The sequence below is a fragment of the Malaclemys terrapin genome, chromosome 11 (assembly GCF_027887155.1).
Source record: "Malaclemys terrapin pileata isolate rMalTer1 chromosome 11, rMalTer1.hap1, whole genome shotgun sequence".
Lineage (NCBI taxonomy): Eukaryota > Metazoa > Chordata > Testudines > Emydidae > Malaclemys > Malaclemys terrapin.
The window spans coordinates 48290525-48316171 of NC_071515.1; the positions used below are offsets into that span (position 1 = coordinate 48290525).

At 39.1% G+C, this 25647-nt stretch overlaps 2 protein-coding genes across 10 annotated transcripts in view; one reads left to right on the forward strand and one right to left on the reverse strand.

Moving 5' to 3' along the window:
- The window catches only part of CD302 (CD302 molecule), a 36067-nt gene extending 13453 nt beyond the window's left edge, over positions 1 to 22614 (forward strand). For both annotated transcript variants that reach the window (XM_054044687.1, XM_054044688.1), the window contains 5 exons: positions 3387 to 3500; positions 5806 to 5928; positions 7872 to 8045; positions 13816 to 13842; positions 17929 to 22614. In XM_054044687.1, coding sequence (XP_053900662.1) covers positions 3387 to 3500; positions 5806 to 5928; positions 7872 to 8045; positions 13816 to 13842; positions 17929 to 18122 — 632 coding nt within the window. In that variant the 3' untranslated portion in view covers positions 18123 to 22614. The remainder of the gene's footprint in view (positions 1 to 3386; positions 3501 to 5805; positions 5929 to 7871; positions 8046 to 13815; positions 13843 to 17928) is intronic.
- A 904-nt stretch (positions 22615 to 23518) lies between these two features.
- MARCHF7 (membrane associated ring-CH-type finger 7) overlaps positions 23519 to 25647 on the reverse strand; it is a 36500-nt gene continuing 34371 nt past the window's right edge. For 7 of the 8 annotated variants that reach the window (XM_054044820.1, XM_054044823.1, XM_054044821.1 and 4 more), the window contains one exon: positions 23519 to 24425. In XM_054044820.1, coding sequence (XP_053900795.1) covers positions 24370 to 24425 — 56 coding nt within the window. In that variant the 3' untranslated portion in view covers positions 23519 to 24369. Of the gene's footprint in view, positions 24468 to 25647 lie in introns of all 8 variants that reach the window. The other variant, XM_054044817.1, reaches the window with a different exon arrangement.

The following is a 25647-nucleotide window of genomic DNA, read 5'->3' on the forward strand; positions in this document are numbered from 1 at the left end:
CAGGCTGACTTGGCATTACGTGAAGAAGTATTTCCTTTTGTTTGTTTTAAACCAGTTGCTTATGAATTTCATTGGGAGACCCCTAGTTCTTGTGTTATATGAAGCAGGTAAATAGCACTTTCCTATTCACTTTCTCCATACCATTAATGATTTTATGGACCGCAGTAATATCCCCCCTTAGTCGTCTCTTTTCTAAGATGAAAAGTCCAAGTCTTTTTAATCTTTCCTTGTATGGAGCAGCTCCATACTCCTAATAGTTTTTGTTGCCTTTCTTTGTACTTTTTCAAATTCTAATCTTTCTTGAGATAGGGTGACCAGAACTGCACACAGCATTCTAAGTGTGGGCATATCATGGATATATAGTTCCATTATATTTCCTGTTCTATTATCTATTCCTTTCTTAATGATTCCTAACACTGTTGGCTTTTTTGACTGCCACTGCATATTGAGCAGATGTTGCAATGATTTTTTTCCAATGTGCATTATTTTGCACTTATCAGTATTGAATTTAATCTACCAAAATGTCCCCTAGTTTTGTGAGATCCCTTTGTAACTCTTCTCAGTCAGTTTTGGACTTAAATATCTTGAGTAATTTTGTATTGTCTGCAAACTTTACCACCTCACTGTTCACTCCCTTTCCCAGATAATTTATGAGTATGTTGAACAGCACAGATCCCAATACAAATCTTTTGGGGACCCTGCTATTTACCAATTTATCAATTGTGAAAACTGACCATTTACTTTGTTTCCTATATTTTAACCAGTTACAGATCAAGCAGGGACCTTGTCTCCTACCCCATAACTGCTGTGACAAAGTGCCTCCTCTACCTTGGTGGGTCCTGCGCTTATTGGCAGATTTGCTCGCTTCACAGATTCCTGTAGGTCAGGAAACAGTCCAGAGACCTTCCCCTCTGGTAGAAGCTCTAGTCCAGGTCAATTCCTCCTGTGTTTGATTAGGAGTTGGGAGGTATGGGGGGAACCCAGGCCCGCCCTCTACTCCAGGTTCCAGCCCAGGGCCCTGTGGACTGCAGCTGTTTAGAGTGCCTCCTGGTACAGTTGCATGACACCTACAACTCCCTGGGCTACTTCCCCATGGCCTCCTCCAAACACCTTCTTTGTCCTCACCACCGGACCTTCCTCCTGATGTCTGATAACGCTTGTACTCCTCAGTCCTCCAGCAGTACGCCTACTCACTCTCAGCTTCTTGCACACCTCTTGCTCCCAGTTCCTCTCACACACTTCCTCTCCTCTAGCTCCCCCTGGCTTGACTGGAGTGAGCCCTTTTATAGCATCAGAGGGGCCTTAATTAGAGTCAGGTGCTTAACTGCCTCACCTGACTCTTAGCAGGTGTCAGGTGGTCTATTAGCCTGGAGCAGCCCCTGCTCTGGTCACTCAGGGAACAGAAAACTAGTTATCCAGTGGCCAGTATATCTCCCTTCTGCTACTCTTCTGTTCCCAACTGGTCTGCGTCTATCACACTGCTTAGTTTCCTTAAGAGCCTTTGGTGAGGGACCTTGTCAAAGACTTTCTGAAACTCCAAGTACACTATATCCTCTGGATCACCCTTGTCCACATGCTTTGTGAAATCTCTTAAAGAATTCTAATAGATTGGTGAGGGATCACTTCTCTTTACAGAAGTTATACTAACTCTTCCCCAACATATTCTGTTGATCTATGTGTCTGATAATTTTGTTCTTTACTGTATTTTCAGCCAGTTGGCCACATGCCAGAATAAACTGCATGTTCTAGGTCCAGATTCTGTGAAACTCTACCTTCTGCTTTCACAAGCCTCACCGTTTTGGTCAACAGTTTCATTGGAACGTTCCTGTCATGGGAGGTCATTATCATGGAGGGATAAGTGATCTCTCTGGTAGCTAAGGCCAATCCAATAGAGGACTTTGAATATGAGGATGAATCCTTGAATTGAATTCCCTATTCAATGCAGAGAGCAGAGTGCTCGGGTAATATGTTCCTGGTGATCTGTGCTGCTATGTAGACAGACCAAAATAGGTTCATAGAAGGTAATAAACAGGAATGCTGGCTTTGATTCTTTAGAGTCACACATCTTTTTGTAACTACTAGAGGGACATGATTAAGTTAGATGGGTTTGGGAACACTAGTGAGAGGAGGCACAGACCAGAGGAAGAAAGTACTTTCAGAATGAAAATATATTGTTTTGATTAGTTGTCAAGTCTGTCTTTTCTTTTCTTTTCTCCTTCCTGCCCATTGAGCCTTCAAGTAGCAGTTATATAGTGTGTCCCCGACTACATATTTTCTTACTGAATTTATTTCTCTTTTCCTGCGCTCTTATGGAAAATAACTGGTAAGCTGAAATGCTATAAGAGAGGTAGAGGGCAAGAGTGGGTAGTAAAAGAGCATATAGTCCAAAAACAAAAGCGTTGACAAAAAACAGAGTCACTACAACTTTGTGCTGCATAGACAGGGATCACTGAGCTGGGAGGTGACAGCTGTTCTCTGTTTGGTACTGATGAAATCACTCCCAGATTACTCTGAGTTTTAGGTACCTCAGTAGCTGAAAGAAGAAGATAAGGTAGAGGAAATTCCGGAAAAAGCAATAAAAATAGCTAAAAGGGTGAAGGAATTGACTTGTGATGAAAGAGTAAATTAATACATATAACTTGTACAGATGAGTAAAAAGGCAAATATTATGTTACCACCCAGTATTCAAAGGGTGTAAACACGAGTGAGCAAGATGAATTGTTTAGAGTGGTCCACGGTTATCTAGTTCGGAGTAATGGGATAAATATCATGGTGATGGGCTCTTTATAAATACCTAGACAAAAGCAAAGGACAAATTACACTGAATATAAGGGAAATCTCCTAACTGTTAGTGTTTATTTGTATTACTGTAACACCTGGGAACCCTAATTATGGACCAGGACCCCGTTGTGCTGGTGTTGAACAAAAAGACAGCTCTTAGCAGTGATATCTATGAGATGTGCCCAGACTATCCCAAGGGAATGGTGGAAGGCCTTTCTTCTACTGGAGACCTTAAAATTTATATTGGCCAAATTACTGGAGAATAAACTCTAAAAAGCAGAATACTAGCTAGAGGATGAGTAGGTGATCTAATGAGTCTTTTGTGTCTCTGATTTCTCTGCTATATCACACATCCTCATGTCCTGTATTTGTTCTTCATCTGACCTGCTAAATTAGATTCTTAAGAATATTGTATTTATTTTTACTCCAGATATTTATTAATATTTAATTGTTTTCATGCTCCATCAGAGATGCATACAATCCAGAAAGATAAACTGTATTATTTTTCTTTTCATCTAAATCGCCATTTGAAACAATTTCTTCATAACAACAACCATACTACTATTTAGTGTTTAGAATAATGATGTTTGTTCTTCTCTGTGTAGAATGCCCTTCCTCTGCTTGGATTCCATTTAGAAGTAGCTGCTATATTTTTCTTCAAGGCACATTCGATGAATTGGACAGTATTGATGATGCCAGAAATCTCTGTAAAGGCAATGGTACTGTAATCCATCTCTTTTATTTCTGATGCATTATTAAGAGATATGTACTGTGGTTGCATTTAATGAAATAACTGTATTATTTTAGGACATTATTGTTATTAAACAAGCTAAAATAATAAAGGTAAATAAACATCATTTTGGAGAACCCAAGGGGATCAGGAAAGAAATTTCCCCCTTGTATGGCAGAACGTTGCACATTTGGCTAAAGGCATTGTTTTGTCTTTCTTTGAAGCACTAAGTACTAGTTACTCGTCTGGTCTGATCCAATACAGCCAATCCTGTGTTTCTGGTGATTTCAGCAGAGTTTTTACTGTCACCCAGGACTTACTCAATAGTCAAAGTATGGTAGTAGAGCAACTACTTTTTTAATACTTCACCTCAATGGATGAGCTTCCAAATGTTCTTCAAGTTGTACTGGTGTTTATCTGAGAACGGAGACTGCAGTGGCAATCAGATACTCTGGAAACACTTCCATATCCTTGTTAGACAAGAGATTACCACAATTTTTACTGCTTTTCCCTAACAGTAAAAAATCATAGACGTAGATTTAAAATTTCAGTCTAGATTCTTCTTTTAGTCATGCTGTGATGCATGGCAGAGGAGGTGCAAGGAGTTGTCCTTAATCCCCTGCCCAGCCCCATCCCAGCCCCCATTCACAGCTAGGCAAATTCATGGTACTGCTCTTGGGACAGGAAGACCAGCAGAGTCTAATGAAGACACAGGTGTTGTTGGATTCTCCTGTGGGGAGGGAAAGAGAAACCATTACCCTGCCAGCTAAGCCGAGCTCATGCTGCACTCTGTAACATGGTGTAGTGGGCTTTCCTCTGCAGCATTCCCAGAAGCATTGTGCCTGCCTCATGTATTGTTGCCAGAACGTGCATGTCCACATCCTCTCCTTGCCACAGGGCGAGGACTTAAAGCCACAGACCAATAATAGTTCCTTCTTCTAAAATACCATCATTTTCTTTCAGTGGTAGTGAAAGTAAAAAAATATAAACTGAACTGACATCTCCACCATTGTAACCTGGAATATATGGTTAAAGAGACTGTCCATAATTGCTTGCATATTATATCACTTATTCCGTAGGGACATCATTTATTGTTTGTTTGTTTTAAATGGAAGATTACTTTGGTTTTCTTTCCATTTTTGGTTCAGTCATATACTTGCTAATGGGAATGGGAAAATTCCCAGTGGCTTCAAATGGAACATGATTAAGGTTACAATTTTGTCATGGATATTTTTAGTAAAACTCATGGACAGGTCACAGGCAACAACCAAAAATTCACAGAAGCCATGACTTATTCCTGACTTTTACTAAAAATATCCCTGACAAAATGGGGAGGAGGAAGGTCCATCACCCTTCCTCACTGAATGCAGCGGCATGGAGCTGAAGCCCCCCCACTCCTGCCCCATGCCTGGAAGGCACCCCTGACCATGGGACTAGGAGCTGAGGGGGCCCCCCAATGCTGCAGCTGAGAGCTCGGGGGGTCCCCCGCTGCCATGGCAGCTGGGCTTCTGCGGGGTCCCAATGTCACGGAGGTCACGGAAAGTTACAGAATCGGGGACCTCAGTGACATTCTGGTAGCCTTAAATATGATCAGCTATTCAACATTTTTTTTTTTAACATTCAATTTACTATTCTGCACTTTATTTTATATTAAGTCTTATTTTACAATGGAAAAATCAGCTGAGCACTGACAAGGAATTTCTGAAGCAGAATGCAGTTCCAACTTTTAGCTATTTCAGAGTAGTGTTTATGTATTAAACCAAAAGGTTTGGGCTTATTTATGTGTATGTGAAGATCTTTCCCATAGCTCATTAATATTTTAAAGAGATTTGTATTGCAAACAGCATGTAAATGATATGATGATATTGTAAATAACAAAAGAGCTTAAATTTTTTTTTCTTTTGAATGATCCACTGGTAGTCAGGATATTCAAATTGAGTACAAAATCTGAGACACATCAAGGGAAAAAGAGACTATAAATCAACTCTTTGATCTAATTAAATTATCTAAATTGTTTAGATTTTTTTTTTTTCAGAGTACATATTTAAATGTACCTGTGTGTTTGCTAACATCTTAAATGGCATTTATATGACACTATGTGAATGCATTGTATATCCTGTCAGTCTGTCATTGCACTGCTGAGATGTGGTTAATGTATGTACACGATTGGTTACTGGGTTGGTCAGTATGTTAAGATGCTTTTAATATAGTATTTATAGTTGTTTCACTTCTGTTGCATGAAATGTGCTTTCAAACTTAGATTTATAGGGGGATTTTTTTTTTTTCAAATACAGCTTCTGGAGCAGACATTATTAGTATAAAAAATAAAGAGGAGAATACCTTTATACAAGAAACATTAAAAAATCACTGGCAAGGCCCTGATTATATTTCATTGGGCATGTTCTTTGACACAGATGGTAAGTGAGAACTACCTTGTTGATATCTTAATACTTTGTCTCTATTAATTGCAGAAAATGCAGGTCTTTATGGTGAAATTATTAAATTATACGACAGTCTCTGTTCAGTTCTTATTGAAAAGGTGTCCACATCCAAAAAAACAGTTGCCATGCTAATCAGAACTGTTGTTGGCAATATCTGGGATTGAATGAGAACAGACACGTAACTAATCTCTCAGCCCTAGATAGTCCCTCCAAATCAGGGTTGAGACATGTCAGTAGAGGACTATTTGTATTGCTGCTATCTGTTCTATACCTGTGTAGAAGATAAATATAGGATTATCTCCAGATCTCTCAATCTGACAATTTTGACAAGCCCAATATTCATTTTCACAGATGATGGTTACAAGCATCTTTATGTGGTGTTTGTGTAGTTATAGAAACACTCTTGCTTGCTTTTCTCCATTCACATCAATAGCTAAAAAAAATGTAAATAAAATTTGTCCTTTTGTATATACGTACTAATTTCAGATACACTATGTAAATCTGGAGTAACAACATTGAAATTAATGGATTATTTTGACTTTACAGATCTGAGAACAGAATAGAGATCTTGAATCATAGAATTGTAGGACTGGAGGGGACCTCAAGTGATCATCTAGTGCAGTCCCCTGCACTCACGGCAGGACTAAGCATTATCTAGACCATCCCTAACAGATATTTGTCTCTTAAAAATCTCCAATGATAGAGATTCTACAACCTCCCTAGACAATTTATTCCAGATCTTAGCCACCCAACCATTAGGAAGTTTTTCCTAATGTTGCTGGATTTATTATTCCCATTATACAGATGGGAAATTGAATAACAGGGAGAAAATGTGACTTGCCCCCATTGTCACGCATTAAGTCTGGCAGGAAATGTAACCCACATGCCAGAGCCAAAGTTTGGCACCTTAATCATGAGACCAACCTTCCTCCTCTGGACTTCCTAATACCAGGATTCTCACTGTGTCCCTGCAGGGAAAATATTCATTTTTGTCAGGATTCTTTTTATCTCCCCCTTTGCTGCGCTTATTTTCTTTGGTGGAAGCTTCCATGAAGATACTACAAACCTCAAAACTCTCTCTGGGCTGGGACACAGGTGTGTGACTTCTGTTCATGATACAATCTACAGGTTCCATGCTGTGGATTATCAAGTCAATTTCCTACATCAAGGAGAGTTTGACATTATTAGTTATTTAGATTAATGATCATTCTGATGTCCCTAGTCCTAAAGGATCATTCTACTGGTTTTAGGAGTTTTGTAAGTTACCAGCGCAGGCTGAGGACAGGCTGCAGGCTGAGGACAGGCTAAAGACTGAGCTTGTGATCTGGAAAATAGTGTATATTAACGAGCTCCTGGTCTTGGCATAAAATCCTTCCCATGCTCACAAAGGGGAAGACAGGAAAAGCTTCAAAGCTAATATGTAAGCAGCAGTGTAAGCAATTTGTGTAGAAATTATAATCTTGCTATGGCATGCAAAAGGATGGAAGCCCAGCCACATGGCTAACATGACTGAATATGCATCATGAACACAAAAGGAATGGTCTCTAGGAAAGACAGATGTTTGAACCCAAACTGACAACCACATATGATATCGTCCAAGAGAAATGAATATATTCTTTATGAGAAAGGAGCAGTAACAAGTGTCCTGAAACATGGTGATCTGGCCCAAATGTCAGCCTGGTGTATGTTGGCAGAATTTCTCTTGTCCAAGAAGCTCTTGAGAGTATATGTTGGACATGAACTGCATCTCTCACTGCACTGCATTTGATGCATGTTGCCAGGATGCAGCCTGTACAAAGTACCAAGAAATAACTTCAAAATGTTCAGTTTTCTTTTAAATTCAATTATTTCGTTTGATTTGTAAGTGTGAAAAACTGTTTTTGCATGAATGACATAATGTATAATTCCTTCGATCACAGATAATGCTTTTAAATGGTTTGACAAGTCGGAAATGAAATTTACCAATTGGATTGAAGAGGAGAGCAATGAGGAACTCCTGAACACATGTGCTTCTATGTACACTAAGTCTGGGGAATGGAGAAAAATCAGTTGTGAAGATCTTCCTCTGACAGGGACCCTTTGTAAAACAGCCTGTAAGTACAATGTGGGTCTACATCACATGACTCTCTCCTTTTTTCTCTGTACATACAGGCGCGCGCGCACACACACACACACACACACACACACACACACACATTTTAAACTTTTGATTATGACAGAGTTACAATAATACATTAACATACTACACTGTACATTACTTGTTCAGGATCAGGTTAATATTCAAAGAACGTGGCATTTTGGCTTGCTAGCTTGGGAGCCCTCCTCCTCTGAGTGCGCTAGAAAAGATGACCAAATTTCTAAATACCTGTCCTCTTTTTGGCACTTCTCTTTTGTACATACTTGGTGTGAAGGGGTCATATTTTTCCAGTAGTGTGCAATACAGAGTCTCGCTGCTAACAATAGAAAATAAATAATTTGTCCTTTGTTTAAAATGCAGATCCTCTACAGGAGCATTCAGTAAACGTGTCAGGGGATCTCCAGGAAGCTGGCATTTCTTTAAATTCCTCCCAAAATTATATCATTCCTAGACACAACCACTACATGTGCAAGTATGTTCCACTTTCCCAAAACAGCCCCTCCCACAGAAAACCCCTCTAATAGCATCTCTCTAGCAGATGGATCTTACCTGGAGTCAAATGCCATCTATACAATAATTTATACACATTTTCTTTATGAGCTACCCAAATTAAAGATGTATATCCCCTTTCCCATGTATACATCCAGATTGATTTCTTTGTCCAAATCCTTCTCCTATCTTTTCATCTGGGTTGTTTTCTTATCTACATCTTTTTCCATCAAAATTGTATATATCTTAGAAATTAAACCTTTTGTTCCAGCTTCCTCGTGGGTCAGCTCCTCAACTGTGGTTGAGGAGCTCTAATTAGAGCTGCCTTGTATCCAGATTTAACAATACAATGTTTGACTTGTAAATACTGAAAATATGGTATCGTTATATTATTTTCTATATTGCATACCGTTGATATGATTTCAAATCAGGACTCAGGAACAGATGTCTGAATTCAGTAATCTCAGCTTTTATCCACAATTAATAGACACTTTTGTATTTCTTTGGGATAAATTCCTGATTGATAATGGAAATAGCTGAGAGAGAGAGAGCCTTGGCAACAAGAATTTAGAAAATTTGTCCCAAACCGCTATGGTGGTCTGGAAGAATGGGTGACTTTTTATTTTTGGTGATTTGAATTTCTTTCTGACTCAGCAACTACTATGAATAGCTGTATTTGGGCTCCATTCTTGTTTGAGTTTTATGCCCTGTTTGGGTGTTTATTGTTAATCTAGTTGATCACGTCTTTTAACTGTAATGTATAACAATAACATGCCAAATTAGGGAAGCTAGTCCATCCCATTTTGTAGGTTTATACAGAACTTTTTGAAATCACCCTTTGTCTTTTATGTTTCCTTGTGCATTTTAATAAAATATCCTGCCATGTTTCTAATGTCATGTCAGGGATACCAACAGGGATGCACTGAAACAAAAATAACAACTTTTGAAGGACATTTATTTTTATCAAGGCTATCCTGAGTAGCCAAGAAATTTTGTTTGTTCCATTCCTCCAAGTGTTTTATTATATTATTCCACACTGGAGGGTAATTTCACTTAAAGAGATTTTTTTATGTTTCTCCACAATATTTACACCTACACATTTTAAAGATTTCTTTACCCATTTAAATTTATGTAGCTCACCACAGTTTGTTTTGAGCTTTTGGGAATACTAATTCATAAAATTTCAGATTTATTGTAGTTTATTTTGAAGCCTGATACCTGCCTAAGTTCCAAAGTCAATTGTTATATAACTTTTAACAAGGCTTCTGACTCCTGCGAATATAACAGGACATTGTCCACGTGCAGAGCTATTTTGTGTTCTAATCCAGAAGTTGTTTTGATGCCCTTTACCCAGGGGCTACTTCTTACCTTTATTGCAGGGCTCTCAAACTCAATTTACCTGAGGGCCAGTGCCAGTCCTCAAATCCTCCCAGCAGGCCAATAATGTCACTAAAGATGGTGTTCAGAAAAGAAAACGTTTATATTGTATTTTTTATTTTGAATTTCTTAGAAATAATAAAACTGTCATACAACTTTATACAATTCTTCGCCTGCCAGAGAGTTTTTAATGTTTGCCAGACACCTGGCAACGCTTCAGTTCTGTCAGTTTTTTGATGTTTGGCCTAGGTGACTGAGCAGTTGAAACCTTCAGGATTGCAGCAAGGTGTGCATCAGATAGTTGTGTTTGGTATTTTGACTTGTTTATATTCATTGTGGAAAAAAGGGATGCTGCCTCCATGGTTGACTCTGCCCAGCAACTAATGATACTGCCTCCATGGCTGACTCTGCCCGGTGACTAGTGATGGTATCTCTGTCTCCCCCAGCCAACGGGAGCTGTGGGGGGCGGCGCCTACAGCATTGCTGGCATCATGGCTGCATGTGTCTCTCCTCCGCGGGCCGCAATGGGGAGGTTCTCAGGGCTGCAGATGGGCCGCAGGCCGGGTCTTTAAGACCCCTGCTTTGTTGCAAATGGCTCCATTGCCAAAGAAAACAACAGCGGGGATAACAAGCAATCCTGACTCATACCCCTTAACAAATTAAAAGGAGGTGATTGATGACCATTAACCAAAGCAGATGCTCGAGGATGAGTATATCGTGCCGACATGCCTCTATAACACTGATTTCCAAAATCTGTCTGAGGTGCTCCCGTTCCAGACAGTCAAAGGCTTTCTCAACATCCAAAGAAAGTAGCACACGGGAAGAATTGCTATAATTAACATTATAGTTAATATCAGAACTCTGAATTGATCAGATATTCCTTTGAACAACAAATCCAGACTGGTCCAGCGGAACATATTTGGGCAAGATGGCACTCAGGGTATGACTGCACAGCAATTGAACACCCATTGCTGGCCTGGGTCGGCTGTCTTGGGCTCTCATGACTTGGGCTGTGGGGCTATAAAATTGCTGTGTAGCTGTTCGGGCATGGGTGGAGCCCAAGCTCTGGGTCTCCCAACCCCCTCCACCTCCCCCCCCCCCAAAAAAAAAAGTCTACATAGCAGTCTTGGGCTTCAGGGCTAAAGCCCCATGAGCTCAAATCAGCTCACCCAGGCCAGCTGCAGACATACCCATTATCTGTTTGCTAACACCTTTGCATAAATTTTAGCATCCACATTAATTAAATAAATAGGTGTTATGATGCACAATTGGTAAGATCTTTTCCTTCTTTAGGAATTGCTACAATTGTTGTGTCTTTCCACAAATCAGGAATCTCATTCCCCTGCAATATATCATACTTTATTTGCCGATTTTAATATGTCATGGAAAATATCATCCAGTGTGACCAGTAGATTTCTTCCTTCAGTCTCTTCTGGAATACTCTTAATCCTTGCTTTGTTCCTGTGTTCTGTATTTTCCATCTCCTCCATCTTTAATTCTGTTTTTTCTTTTCTTCTCTTTTTTCCCCTCAATTATTTGAATTCTTTCATTTAGATTAGTAATGCTGTCCAAGTGCTTGATTAATCCTGTTTCCACATCTTATATTTTCCCATTCATATCATTATCTTCATTTTTTATTTCTTTATTGTAAGCCTGGAACTCTTCCCTCATCTCCATATTCATCTTTTTTTGATTTTAACAGCAGGTCCTTCAGGTCAGATAGTGACGGGTCTTTCTCCACCTGCCTTCATAATTTGCTGGAAAGGAAGTTACTCTCTTTAGTAGTCATGTCTTTGTTTTGGAGGAACGGATCTTTATATTGGAAGATCTTTCCTTTCACAGACATCTAGATCTTCTTGTTTTTCCTTCTTGCTAGTTGCTTCTCTCTAAAGATGGCTCTTGCCACACTTCTATTTGTCTGATCTTTCCAGAATGGCCTCTGCCATGCTTCCTTTCCCAGCCACAATAGTACAAGTTATTTTGATTTTTTTTAAATTTTGCTGCACTCACCCCTGTCTCTTTACAGGGTAATGAGGGTCCAGTTCAGTATCTCTGGGCTTGCAGAGTCATTTTTCATATATTCTGCACGCTGATGGCACTGGATTCAGTTGCTCATTTTTTCTCCCACCAAGGCTGCTCTGTGGGACTGGGATCTGCCAGCTCTCTTCACCCTTTTTTTTTTTTTTCTCCTCCTTCTTTTCAAAGATAGGTCCACTGATGGTTACTCAAATTTAAGGCATGGATCTGTGGGTTCAGGGTTCTTTTTATCTTTTTATATCACTTTCATTTATTCCCCCACTGCCGTTTATTGCAGAGAGCTGTATTAAGCCACTATCTTGTTTGCTGCCTTAGCCACACCCCCATGACTATATTTTTAATAATTTTGTTTCACTATATGTTTGGTCTTTAACAATTAATAGACTAGATTTCACAATATGCTTAAAAATAGACTTTAATGGTGCTATAATTTAAACAGTTCTTCAAGAAACCCTATTCCTCTCTCTCCTTTGGGCTGGTTCTGGGTTGTTTTCCAGTACTCTGCTTTGGCCAAGGCCTGATTTACAATAAAAAATTTAGTTCAGTTTAGTTACATTGGTTAGGGGTGTGGAAAAATCCATGCCCCGGAGAGGCGTAGTTAAGCCAACCTACATCCCTGTATAGATAGTGCTAGGTGGACAGAAGAATTCTTCCATTGACCTAGCTACCGCCCCTTGGGGAGGTGTATTACCTATGCCGACAGGAGAATCTCTCCCATCAGTGTAGACAGTGTCTACACTGAAGTGCTACAGCAGTGCAGCTGCATCAGTACAGCTGTAGCATTTTAAGTGTAGACAAGCCACAAGTCTTGTGGACTATAAAAGCTATTGTTTTTCTGATTTACTAATAATTATCTGAATTATTGACCCCTTGAATAGCTTGCAGAGAGAATTTATCTAAAGTTCTAGAGGAGTTAATCACATGACTGTGCATATAATTTCAGTCTAAGGGAAGCCACAGAGAAGGAGTGTTCATGCTTATGTTAGAGATCTGGCTGTAGCCTTGCCCTACCACTACTGTCAGGATGTCTGTTTGTGGGTGATCCTTTTTTGTATAGTAGTTCAGTTTTCTAGAAGACAACACAATATATCTAAAAACATGAGTTTGCTGTGTTTCTGTCTCAAAATCCTTATTGAAGAACCATATATTAACAGGAATTACAATAGCCTCTAATCCACTACAATGATGATGCATTGTGCTGCGGTTAGTTTTAGAAACATAAGTTATGTGGATGTGGAACCATGTAGATGCATCACTGTGTTGTGGGGGGTGGGGGAGGAGTTCAGTGTTGACACTTGGCAGCTATGTTTGTTGCAACCAAGTCAGATGAGCATGTCACAACCTGGTTATAAAAACAAAGTTGTACTTGCAGGATCCTAGTCCTCTTCTCTTACCAGTACAAATTAGGAGTAACTGTTGAAGGCAAGGCACTTCTCTCATTCATCAGGGTAAGAATAAGGCCCTTGGTGTAGATGGAAGCCACAGTGACTTGACTGAGAACATAGAGGAGCCAGTCATAGAAGTGATATTAGAGTCTGGCTCCTTGTTTCACACTTAAATGACACCTCCCCTCATCCACACTTATGTTACCTTATTCTGCATTTTCTGTTAACTTCATGGACATCGGCATGAGTGGTGGGACCATCGTTTTTTTTATTAATACAGTTACGTAAACTTTTTCCTGTGAGAATGCATTCTTCCCTCAATTACTTACACATCAAAAACTGTGATGAAAATTAACTTTCTTTGAAAATAGTAGTTTATTCCATACAAACATGAAACAAGCTAAACACCTAATTTTAAATCTTTTTTTTTTCTTGTAGTTGCATATGAAAAGAAGTACTTACCAGGTGAGTGTTTGCATACCTTTGTTTGAAGTTTACAAGCATTTTATGGATGTTATTCACTGCCCCACTCACTTGCTTCCCAACTCCCACCTCCAAAAAAGAAGACAATGTATTTCTGCTGGTTATAGAACTACACATCTTGATTTACTTGTCTATTACCTTATTTTGGGTGATGTGCATACATATTATGTCAGCTGATATTCTGTTGCTATAGTATTAGATTAAGCTTTCACAAGGAAGGGAAAGAGCTTTATTACCTATATTAAAAAGAAGAACAGGAGTACTTGTGGCACCTTAGAGACTAACAAATTTATTAGAGCATAAGCTTTCGTGGACTACAGCCCACTTCTTCGGATGCATATAGAATGGAACATATATTGAGGAGATATATATACACACATACAGAGAGCATAAACAGGTGGGAGTTGTCTTACCAACTCTGAGAGGCCAATTAATTAAGAGAAAAAAACCTTTTGAAGTGATAATCAAGCTAGCCCAGTACAGACAGTTTGCTAAGAAGTGTGAGAATACTTACAAGGGGAGATAGATTCAATGTTTGTAATGGCTCAGCCATTCCCAGTCCTTATTCAAACCGGAGTTGATTGTGTCTAGTTTGCATATCAATTCTAGCTTAGCAGTCTCCCGTTGGAGTCTGTTTTTGAAGTTTTTCTGTTGTAATATAGCCACCCGCAGGTCTGTCACTGAAGGCAAGAGGTTAGTAAAATTCCCACTGCTAGTAGAGAGGTAGGTCAGAGTTGCACAGATTATGACATTTTTTTAGCTTGCTTTGGATGGTTACTCATGTTTATCTCTTAGATGTAAAATAGATAAAGGAATAAACCGATATTGGGTTACCATATGTCTGGGTTTTCCTGGATACAACCGCTTCTTTTTTTAAAATTCTTTTTCAAATAAGAGGCAGTGTCTGGGATTTTTGCGGGCAGACATTGCAGCTCAGAAAGAGCTGTCTCCACGCCCTGATTGGTCTCTTCCCTGCAGCCACAGCTGTCAGATCCCACCCAGCTAGGCCCCAGCGTCCATCCCTGGGGAGGGGGAGAGGCCCCAAGGCAGGTGCTGACTGGTAGCTGCCTCTATCCTGGGCCTGCATCAGCACGCTGAGAGGGAGCGATGATGCCCCCTACCTTGAGAGTGAGGCTGCAGGTACCCCCTCCAGCTTCCCCCAGGTACCCTCCCAAGTACACATACCCCTCCAACATCCTCCCAAATACCTCCTCCAGCCCCTCCTCCTCCCCCCCCCCCCCCACCTTCGACAGTGTCCTCTTTTTTGGGAACCTGAAATATGGTAACCCTACACTGATAGGAATTCCCTTTTTCTTTATCAAACCTGCAGCTGTTATGACTAACCCCTAAAGGGTTTGTTCAAAGTAACAAGTGGAGCCTTATCCATCTCCCTTCCTAGACACAACTCTCATCCTGGCCTCTGCCTAGTTTCTACCTACCTCCTCCATTTGCTAAATCATCTGAGAATTCAGAATGTACTAAAATTATTCAACCTAAAACATAAGGATGGTCTTCAGACCAGAGGATGAGGGAAGCAGATCTCTAGGGTTATTGGCTGTACGTGTTCACAGATAACTAAGGTGCTTTTCAGGCCCCACCTGCACTTCAAAATGGATTGTGTTTGGAAACTGCTTTTAAACTCTGTCATAAAAATGACTTCAGCTGACATGGTTGTGTCACCACTATGAATAGGCCCCAACAGGTTAACAACATTTTAAAAAGAAACACTTCAAAATTATACCTTCATCCATGTGTGGCACAAATAGGTGTGAGCTGAAACCATTTTTGTAACGGGAAGCATTTTTAAAAACACAACATGGCATCCTGTGTACTTACACAAGCCTTAAATTAAGGGGTCAGGAACAAATGTCCCTTGCTGGAGCTAGCCCTACAACTTGTAAGAGTAACTAGTATGTAACTTAACTAGTCCTAAAGATACATATTCAGAACTAGTTTATAAATATCTGTTACTTTGCTTGACCAGTTCCATATAGGGTGACCAGATGTCCCGATATTCAGCTGTTTGTCCCGCATCCTGATGGATGTATTGTCGGGACCGATATTTGGCCTCAGTGGCACTCCGGCTTTTTTTTTGTTTGTTTCGGCGGTGTCCTGCCCCTCCATGTGTCCCGATATTTAGTTTTTGTCATCTAGTCACCTTAATTCCATAACTCCAATTATTTTACCATTTTAGCAGAGTAAGATTTTCAGTAGTGCAATACAAGAGAGGGCATCCCTATCTGAGCTCATAGTAACCTCTTCAAGTCAGGAATCAGCATTACTTTTATCACATAACCCCCGGGACACTGAGTTCATTTTGTTCAAAAGAAATTTTCAGTTTTCTTTATAGTCATCTCAGTGAAATATTTGCTAATTGGATCAATATTGAGTTAGGAGGCCTGTAAAACAATTAAAGAAAATGGAGAAAGCGACTGCCTTAGAAGATAAATTGCCTCATGTCTGTGTAAGTTTTCTTGTCTGCCAAATGTTAACCCACTCTTACCTGGTGGTAGTTAATGTCCCATTTTAACAAAATAGCATAAGGTTCATATTAGTTAATCAAAACTAGAAATGTAATATTCTTAATAGAAATTAACATTTTTTAAATAAGCTACTTTTTCTCCCTTTAAATCTGAATAGCTTATCACTTTATACAAAACAGAAATCCTCTGTTATCAGTGGAGGTTTTGAACTAAATGGTTAACATAAGCTTGAATGGAGTATTTCTGAAGCATCTGGATTGATTCAGAATATTTTCCTCTGAAACCAATAGAACCTTCCTATTGAATGAGTAGTTTTGCTCAAAAATGTCTGGGTCACTGCTCATTTCAATTGAACCAAACCATTGCTGTAATCAACTTTCTGAACTAGTTTAAATTTTCAATAATCAAAGGCACTAGTTTTTCCTGAGCCCAAAGGATGGAAGTCACCCCTTCCAACTCAGCTGCAAGTTCTAATAATCAGGTTTTGTGTAGCTATTTCTGTGGGGAATAGAATTCACATGGGTGGGTTTAGGCAGTAGTTCTTTTGTCACTGGACATGACCACTGCCATATCCTCTCCTTACACCTTTGTAAATCTGGAGTAGCTTCCATTGACCTGGGTGGAGTTACTCTTGATTTACACTGAGGTGAGGGCTTAATATGGATCTGTGTAATCATGAGTCTAAATTCCCCTTGTCAGCTGGTCTATTCAGAGCTTGTGCGGATACTCCTTCCATGGCAGGCTCTTGGAGCCACTTAAACCTCAAGTAGGCAATAAGGGGAATGAAAAGAAAGACTGATCACCTTTAGGCATACAACAGCTCCATATTTTCTTGTATTTTCACAGTATTTGTGACACTTAAGGGTAAGTTCTATTCTCATTCCTTGACTACTGCAGATTCTTTCTGTTTGACAAGAAAGGCATAGGATCAGTGGGTGCTAGTCTAATTTTTTTTTAACCCCACATTGTATATGAGGAGCAGGTTTTCCTACAATGAGCACTAAGCAGTACATTCTAAATTGAATTTCCTGACACCTGTAAATGTACAATTTCCGCAAGTAATTTCCCCCTGAGAGAGCAGAAAAATACCACAAACTGAATGCTAACTTGTTCTTCCATTATGTTTGCTCCACTCTTGGGATTAAATTAATCCCTTGGGAAAAGGCACAGTTATAAAATACTTCTGCCAAAATGAAGTTAATTCATTATTTTAGTGATGTGTAAAGTGCGAGGCCTAGAGTAGTTCATCCCTTTTTGACCTCAGAATAAATATTTATTTGGTTAAAGAATTCTGGAAAAGGAAGAGTAGAAACTGGGATTTGAAAAGAAGTCCCAACAGTTGGAATTTTTCTAAGCAATTAAATGACAAAAAAAGTCAACTAATGAAGACAGACTAGATTACAAGAAAGGAAGTGCTAATGGTTTAGGATGTTTGCCAAATAATCCCAAGGTTTCCATGTGCTGCCACTGAATGCAATTAATTATAAAATAAACTTGATAACTGTGCACTTAATGTTTATATCCCCTTAGTATAAATGCCTTGTGTATGAATGGTCATTTACAAGACTGTCTTCTTTTGTTTCAGATAAAACTGCTTTGACTACCACCTTGGTCATAATTTTTACCATAGTTGTGACAGTTTCTGCAGCATTATTTTGGTTCCTGTACAAAAGAAATATTTCTTCTGGAGTTTTATGTATAACACACCATTCAACAGCTGAAATGCCATACAGTGATGAAACTGTTCTAATAGATGAAGAAAATGAGTATACTGTTTAAAATGTAAAATTATACAATTTTATTTAAATGCCAAAAAGTTACATCTTATCCATATTTAGGCTTCAGTCCTGTAAGCACATGCATAACTTTACTCACATAATAATGTGATAGTTGTTAGGACACAGATAGAGAAGACAGACTAAAAATAGTCAAAAGTATTTCCCAGTGGGCTGTCAGAGTTCATATTCAAAATTCTCTCCAACTGTATTTAGTGCACCTGGAAATACCTGGAGTATGAGTTGCTCTGTCTCAGTGAAGTGTCATTCTGAAAAGAGCAAGCATTTAATTAAACGTTAAGATTTCAAAAATTCCGCAGATTTCCATAACAGGTTTTAAATTCATTTGTTTCATCTGTGTTCATGACTGGTATTCATTCCTGTGACTATTTTAGCAAATAAAAGTTTGAAACGCCAGCTAATTTTAAATGAATAGTATAGAAAGAAAATTTGAATTTGTGTTTGCACTGAAACCTTAATTCAAAGAACTTCCAGTCAATGCACAGAAATTAGCCACGTGATCTGCATCCAGTCAAAACAGTCTGAACTTCAGACCATTCAGACTCATGAAACTGGTTTAAAAAAAAATGCTCTTACCCAAAATGAGTAATTTCAGGCAAAAGTTAGCAAATTATCTGCAAACAATTTAAAAGAGGGAGGTGAAATTCCTCAAATTATTTGCCCAGTTCAAATTAGGATTAGAGTCCAAATGTTCAAAAACTCTGATTTTGTATTTGCAGCTAATTGTAGCTGCAGGGTTAAGAGGTCAAGTCTTGGCCCCAGTTGTGCAGATCCTTAAAGATGCATAGAAATCGTTTGGCCTCTGCACAGGAATAGGGGTCTGCTTCCACTGATCAGGGTTTAGCAGCTATCATTTATAGCCATGCTTATTTGATTGCAATATGTAGTCATCCTATTTTTTTAAGGGGGAAACTAGTGGGCAAACTGTTCATCTGGCTAACCTGCAACTGTTTTAATATATAAAACAAAATTGAAAGATCGCTGTGTGCATGTGTACTCTGTTGCCACAACTTTTCTTTTCTATGCTTTAAAATGTTGCATTTTACCCAGTGAGACTGCAAAAAGACCAAAACCTTGTGAAGATTCTCAAGGGAGGTCCGCATCTCTGTGAATCAAAGGAATTGGTATTAGAGAAGGTAGATTTGATACACACCAATTAAAAGTCGGTAAATGATGTTAATAGCATGATAAGGAACAGAATATTTATATGTATACAGTATGCTTCTTTCAGAGCTTAGTGGAATTAAATCTTAATTTCTTGAGCAAGTAACAGAGGGGTAGCTGTGTTAGTCTGTATCCACAAAAACAACGAGGAGTCCCGGGGCACCTTAAAGACTAACAGATTTATTTGGGCATAAGCTTTCATGGGTAAAGCTGTTAGTCTTTAAGGTTCCACCAGACTCCTCGTTGTATTTCTTGAGCAGAAACTGAATTGGAACTGCAAAGAAATGGAGGCTGACTTTATTCTCTACAGATATAACATAATAGGAGCAGTAGGAAATTTAGTAGTCTCTTTTTTGCAGTTCCTCACCTTCTTAGGTGATATGAGCTCAACTTCTATAGCCACTGTCATATCTCTTCCTCATCAAATCTTGTTATAAAATCTAAATGGCTCAAACATGAGAAAGCTTCATGCCTGTTGCTCCAGCCAGTGCCACCTTCCCTGTGTTTTCCCCCACAATGCTGTTTTGCTGATTCTGTTTTGCTCCATTCTGCTTCTCTCCCTATTTTCATTATGCATTTGATGTTCCTATTGCACACCAAACCTGTTGTTATGCCTCTTGCTCTTTTTTCACCTGTTGGAGATTTTCTCTGAAGGGATTTTTGCTGTTCTAATCCTTTTGTCTGCTAAAAGGTGATTAAGATACATGATGACATGTTTTAAACATTCCTCTGAGTGGCACTAGTGTGTATGTTGTCTAAGGGCTGAATAGAATGTATGTTGAGGTATTCAGCAATATTCATTCCGCTAGAGGGACCAGAGAAAATTCTCAAGATGCCATTCAAATTTGCCTGAGCCTAGCCTTTAAAAGGACAGCACCTATCCCTAGTGTTAAAGATACTAATCATGAACAAGCAATGCACTAAGTCAGTGGTCCCCAACCTTTTTTGTCTGGCGGGCACCAGATGACGAGCCACGGAGGACCGTGGCGGTGGACGAGCATCTGCCAAAATGCCGCCGACAAGCAGCAACGTCAATAGGCATCGCCACCGAAATGCCACCGACAAGCGGTGTCATCCAGAGGTGTCGCCGCCGAAATGCCGCCAAAAATCGGCAGTGACGCCTCTGGATGACGCTGCTTGTCGGCAGATGCTCGTCCACCGGCCTGTATTCGGATGCCATGGCGGGGATCCCTGCACTAAGTAATTGAATGGAAGCTCTTCTCTGAGTTTACAGTAGTATAAGCTACTCCTGCACTCTGGTGCAGAGTTGAGACACCCTAGATCTAAGTTTACAGTCATAGCCAAAATGGTGTAGCAAAGCGAAGAGCGTTCTGGTTTATGTACAGAAGTTCTGGATCAAGTGACCCACCCTTGGCAACATTCTCAGCTATACAAACTAGAGCAAGCAAGCACGCACGCACTGAAGGCAGTACTCCAGGTCTATTGATTGTCAAGTCACTAAACAAGAGAAACATTCTCATATTCCATAAACAAACAGATTAGGGGGATTGTATTAATTAATAGACTAGTTTGCCTCTAGGGAGGTTTACTTCTTAAGTTTGCATAAGTGAGCACGATTACTGCTCTGAACCCCTGTATTAAGGGTTCAGATTCCTGTGAAGTATAGATGGATGCTGTCTACTTTTGCAAAAAAGTCTTAACTCTGGTTCACTAACCCATGTTAAAACCGTAATGGAGACAATAACTCTGCTATTAACTTGGGTTAGGAACTTTTTAAAGCTTATAGGTGAGTGTGGGGTTGAATTTGAGCTGCTAACTTGAATTAAAAGCTCAGTTGGCATGTCTACACTGCTATCTAAACCCAAGTTAGCAACCTGAGGAGGCTAACCCAAGTTGTTTCTTTGTTTGGAGTGTAGACATACATACCCACAGGCATGGCAGCAGTAATTGTGCTCACTAGAGGCAAACTAGTCTATTCAGAGGGCACTACAAAATGTAAATATGTGTAAGCTTCAGCAGTAATGGAAGCTAGATTTTTTTAATTCAGTTAAGCAGGCCCCAAGTAAAGTGAGGTGAAATAGGGACCTGATCCATCAATGGGCCCAGGCAGAGGGCCACAAGCCCATCCATCACCATGAGAAAAAAATTCAGGCTTTTAGATGTTTGAGTTTGACTAAACATTATTTATATAAATCTCAGTATGTTTGATTGTACCTGTGTATCTATGCAGCATTTAGATCTTGCAATCTACCTGAGCCAATCAGATGCGGTGTTTGAACAGAAGCAACATTCTGAACAGTGAGCTGGTCCTCCAGGGTGCCTAGAAGGGTTGACACACATAACAGTACCTTCAGGCTGCATAGAGGGCATTGGTCACTGGTGTATCCTTAATATTGCCATGTCTGGCTCTAAATACAAATCAAACAGCCAGAAACTCCAAGAGCTTAAAGAAAAGAAACTGAAGGATGTCAATCAGTGATCTAATTTTTCTAGTCAGACAAGGCCTCTCAACAGCCTGGTTCAAGCAATGCACAAACTGGGAAACCGGATGAAGAAAAACAGCAATATTGTGGTGATTTCAATATAGAGTCTGTGGAAATTGAAGGACAGCAGCCAGATGAATAGTGATTCCAATCTAATGACTTCCAAAGGTAATCATGGTAATATTACCATCAGACTCAAGTTTTCAACAAGCAGGAGAAAGTAGTGCTGCATTTCTTACTGATGTGTGTTGGGGTTCTCCCCCCCACACCCCCCATCTTTTTTTTTTTTTTTTTTTATAAAGATTCAGGATTGTGGCTAAACACATTAGATTTTTTTTTTTTTCAATTAACAAAGTATTTAGTGTACTGCATTTCTTCAAAATTCAGAAGCTCTGGAAGTCAATACCAAAAGATGTTGATGGCCATAGTTTTCCTGATTTTTTTTCTCAAATGCAAGACTTCGTACAAGAAAAAAAAAAGATTCTGCGAGACTAGTTCAAATCTACTTTGGGGAAGGAACTTGAATTGCCATTACTTATCTTACTTAAGGAGATTTACAACAGAAAAATAACTAATCTTCAGTGAAGTGTACATAGGCTTAAGAATTTTTTGTGCACTGCCAGTGATTGGCAGAAGCTGAAAAAAGTTTCAGCAAGCTAGCACTCATCAAAAACTGTAGATTATCTACTGTGGCACAGGGAACACTTGCGTCATGTTGTCATTTTGTCTACGGTGTGTGAACTCAAGAAAAAAATAAATGTAGTAAGATCATTTGTGATTTTGCAATGAAAAAGGCCAAACTAAAGTTGTAAAGTGATTAAGGCTTGTGAGTACCCTTTTCAAAATAAAAAATATTTTTCTCTTTCATTAGTGTGTCTGTATAGGATGGGATAGGAGTCTGTGTTATGAATTTGTCCTGGGCCCAGCAAAATGTTGCTTAGGCCTAGTAGGGGAGTCTTGACTGGCCACACCTCCTCCATGGCAGGAACTAGTAGAAGCCATGTTGCTAGTCACTTAAAACTTGTTTCAACTACACCTCTACCCCGATATAACGCCGTCCTTGGGAGCCAAAAAACTCTTACCATGTTATAAGTGAAACCGCGTTATATCGAACTTGCTTTGATCTGCCTGAGCGCGCAGCCCCACGCTACTGGAGACGCTGCTTTACTGCATTCTATCCGAATTTGTGTTATATCGGGGTAGAGGTGTATATACTGTCAAGAACTGGCCTGTATTGGCAGTGGATTTCCTAGATAATCCAATAGGGCAGCTTTTAATCTCAGAATTGGTAGATTCTAGAGTGCTTATGCATATTACAAATTGAGTTTGAAGGAAGAATTCTACTTATAATGGTATAGAACAAGAGATTTAGTTGCAATAGAGGGACTCTCCTTGACCATGTTATGCATCTGTTTCCCTTGAAAAAATAGTAGTAATCTACTCCTTGACAGATGTGTCTAACCAAATGCAGTTGTAAAAAAAGATAGGTAGATATCTGAACCTAGATAATTTTAAGTATCCTACAGAAACAGGCTCTTTTTCTGTACATGACAAGAATGTATATTCAACCTAACTTCTTCCAAGTTGGTATTCCCAGAGTGGTATTAGTTTTCATACCAGTAAATTGTTCCCCAGGTTATACAGAGAACATTAAGACAGTATGTATGTTACCAGACTTACAAGGTGAGATGTGTAGATCTTGCTACCATGTTAAGTTTAGGAAGACAGTTCTACAATTACCCATGCTTAAAAAAGGAACATTCCAGCGCAGTTCTATGCATCATCTTTATTTATAAAGAAGTGACAACACTAGAAAACACATTGATATAACCAGTGCTTTAACAGTGAATGTGGGATCTAAAAAAGGTTTTTAAACTAAACAGGTCAATTAAGATTTTAAATCCTATCAAGTTGCATTTCTGCCAGGAATGCCAAAATGCAAGAGTTTACAGCTGCAATATTTCCTTAATGGAATATCCACATAATATCAAATATAATCTCAAATTTCCAAATCAGTACATAAAAAAGCCATCATTAACACTTTAATAGTAGAAGCCCCTTGCAAGTTCTTATTGCTATTGAGTTTAACACTCTTCAAATAAAATTTGGAAACTGAACACTGTAGTTTTACAGTACCCATTCATCCTATGTGAACACTGGAAGCAAGTGATTATAAGAAACTACAACATAAGCATTTTTAAAAGGAAAATTTATGCTATAAGTACATGGGTCCCGCCACCCCAAAACACACAATTACCAGTATAGGAGAAAAACTTGATAGACCAATCCAGCAATCTAATTGACTACAGTAAGACATTAATATAAAGGGAGATATGACTTCCTTAAATATTTAAAATCTACTTTTTCAAAACAAGGCATAAGATCCCATCTCAAAGGGGATACAGCGTTGTATATCTAACTCTTGCACACCTTGCTGAATAGTTTTCAAATTCGTTGTTTATGTTCCGGTATGCAGCAACAGATTGAGTTCAGTAATGCTTTAAAAACTATAGTAATATTCAATGCACTTTCTACTAAAGAGAGCAAAAAATAAATGCATATTGATGGTACTTTCTTGCTAGTTCAGCATCTTTGCATCACTTCTGTTTGGCTCTTGCAGCATTAAGCAGTGTCAAAACTTCTGCCAGCATCACTGTCTTCGGAATCATCCTCTGAAGCTGTTGGAAGAATATAGTACAATCAAAAGCCTTCTTAAAGGTCTGTAAAATGTAGAATTAAAATTGTTTTTAGTTTAAGTGTGAATACAAGAGATTTAATTTAAAACCAAAATTCAGAATTTTCTATCACAAGAATCAGACCATTCAAGTGCATGTTAAAATGCAAGATTTTCTAAGTTTTAATGCAGGCGCCTAGAAAAATTTATCATTTACATGCAGCTGCCATTGGCTTAAAAAAAAAAAAAAAAAAAACACCCCACCCCAAACACCTGTACCTGCTTAAGGCTGAGTATAAACTGGCCCTTCTTTATGTTGACTAACACCAGTAGCTATGGCAGGGAAACACCATAGCAGGGGTGCTTGTGGGGGTGAAAAAAGTCAAAGCGAACAAAATATGTTCAGATATTTCTAAAATATCTAAAAAGATTCATTATCCCAAACAGAGAGGATACTTTAGAAAACTGATAGTTTTATAAAGCTGTCAGCCATGCTGTGTCACTTATTTTTGCTTCGAAGTAACAATTTTCCTGGTTTTCAGAGATTCTCTAGTACTATGTGCTATAGAAAATTGTGGTAGAAATTTATATAGGGCTGCATGAGAGGGAAACAGAGGAAAGAATACACATTTGCAAACTGAAAAAAATAGTAATGTATTTCTGTGCAACACTCATCCTGACGTGCTCTAAGATGTTTGTGTACACACAGGAATCACTTCCACCACCACCACAGAAGTGCAACCACCTTTTGGGTGAGCAATGCAATTGTATAATTACTTTTCCTTTACTGTTTAGTGCCATGTTAAGACATACTTGCTGAAATTCTTTTTTTCATACTTAAGTGGGAGATAGCTTAGGATCGTCTATATGGAAAACTGTCACTGTAAGAACTTTGGAACCATCTTGGATAAACCTACTTGCATTCAGGAACAACTTGTTCATGAATAGCTGCAATATAACTAGCTGTGGCAGAATTCAATCAGTATTTATTTTTAACCTTCCCTCCTCCCCCGATTTTATCAATGTAATACATTTTTCACAGCAGGGCTATAGAGGATTCCCTGCATTGTTGGGGAAACTGGATCTCTGGAAGCGGAGGGTGCAGGGAAGGCTGTGGAGCTGGTGGGACTGAGCAGACATTTCTGGCCAGGACTACAGGGAGGAAGACAAGCCCCCTAGAGTTGGGGAGGTCACCCACTGCTGAACACCTCCTTTCTGGGGAAAAC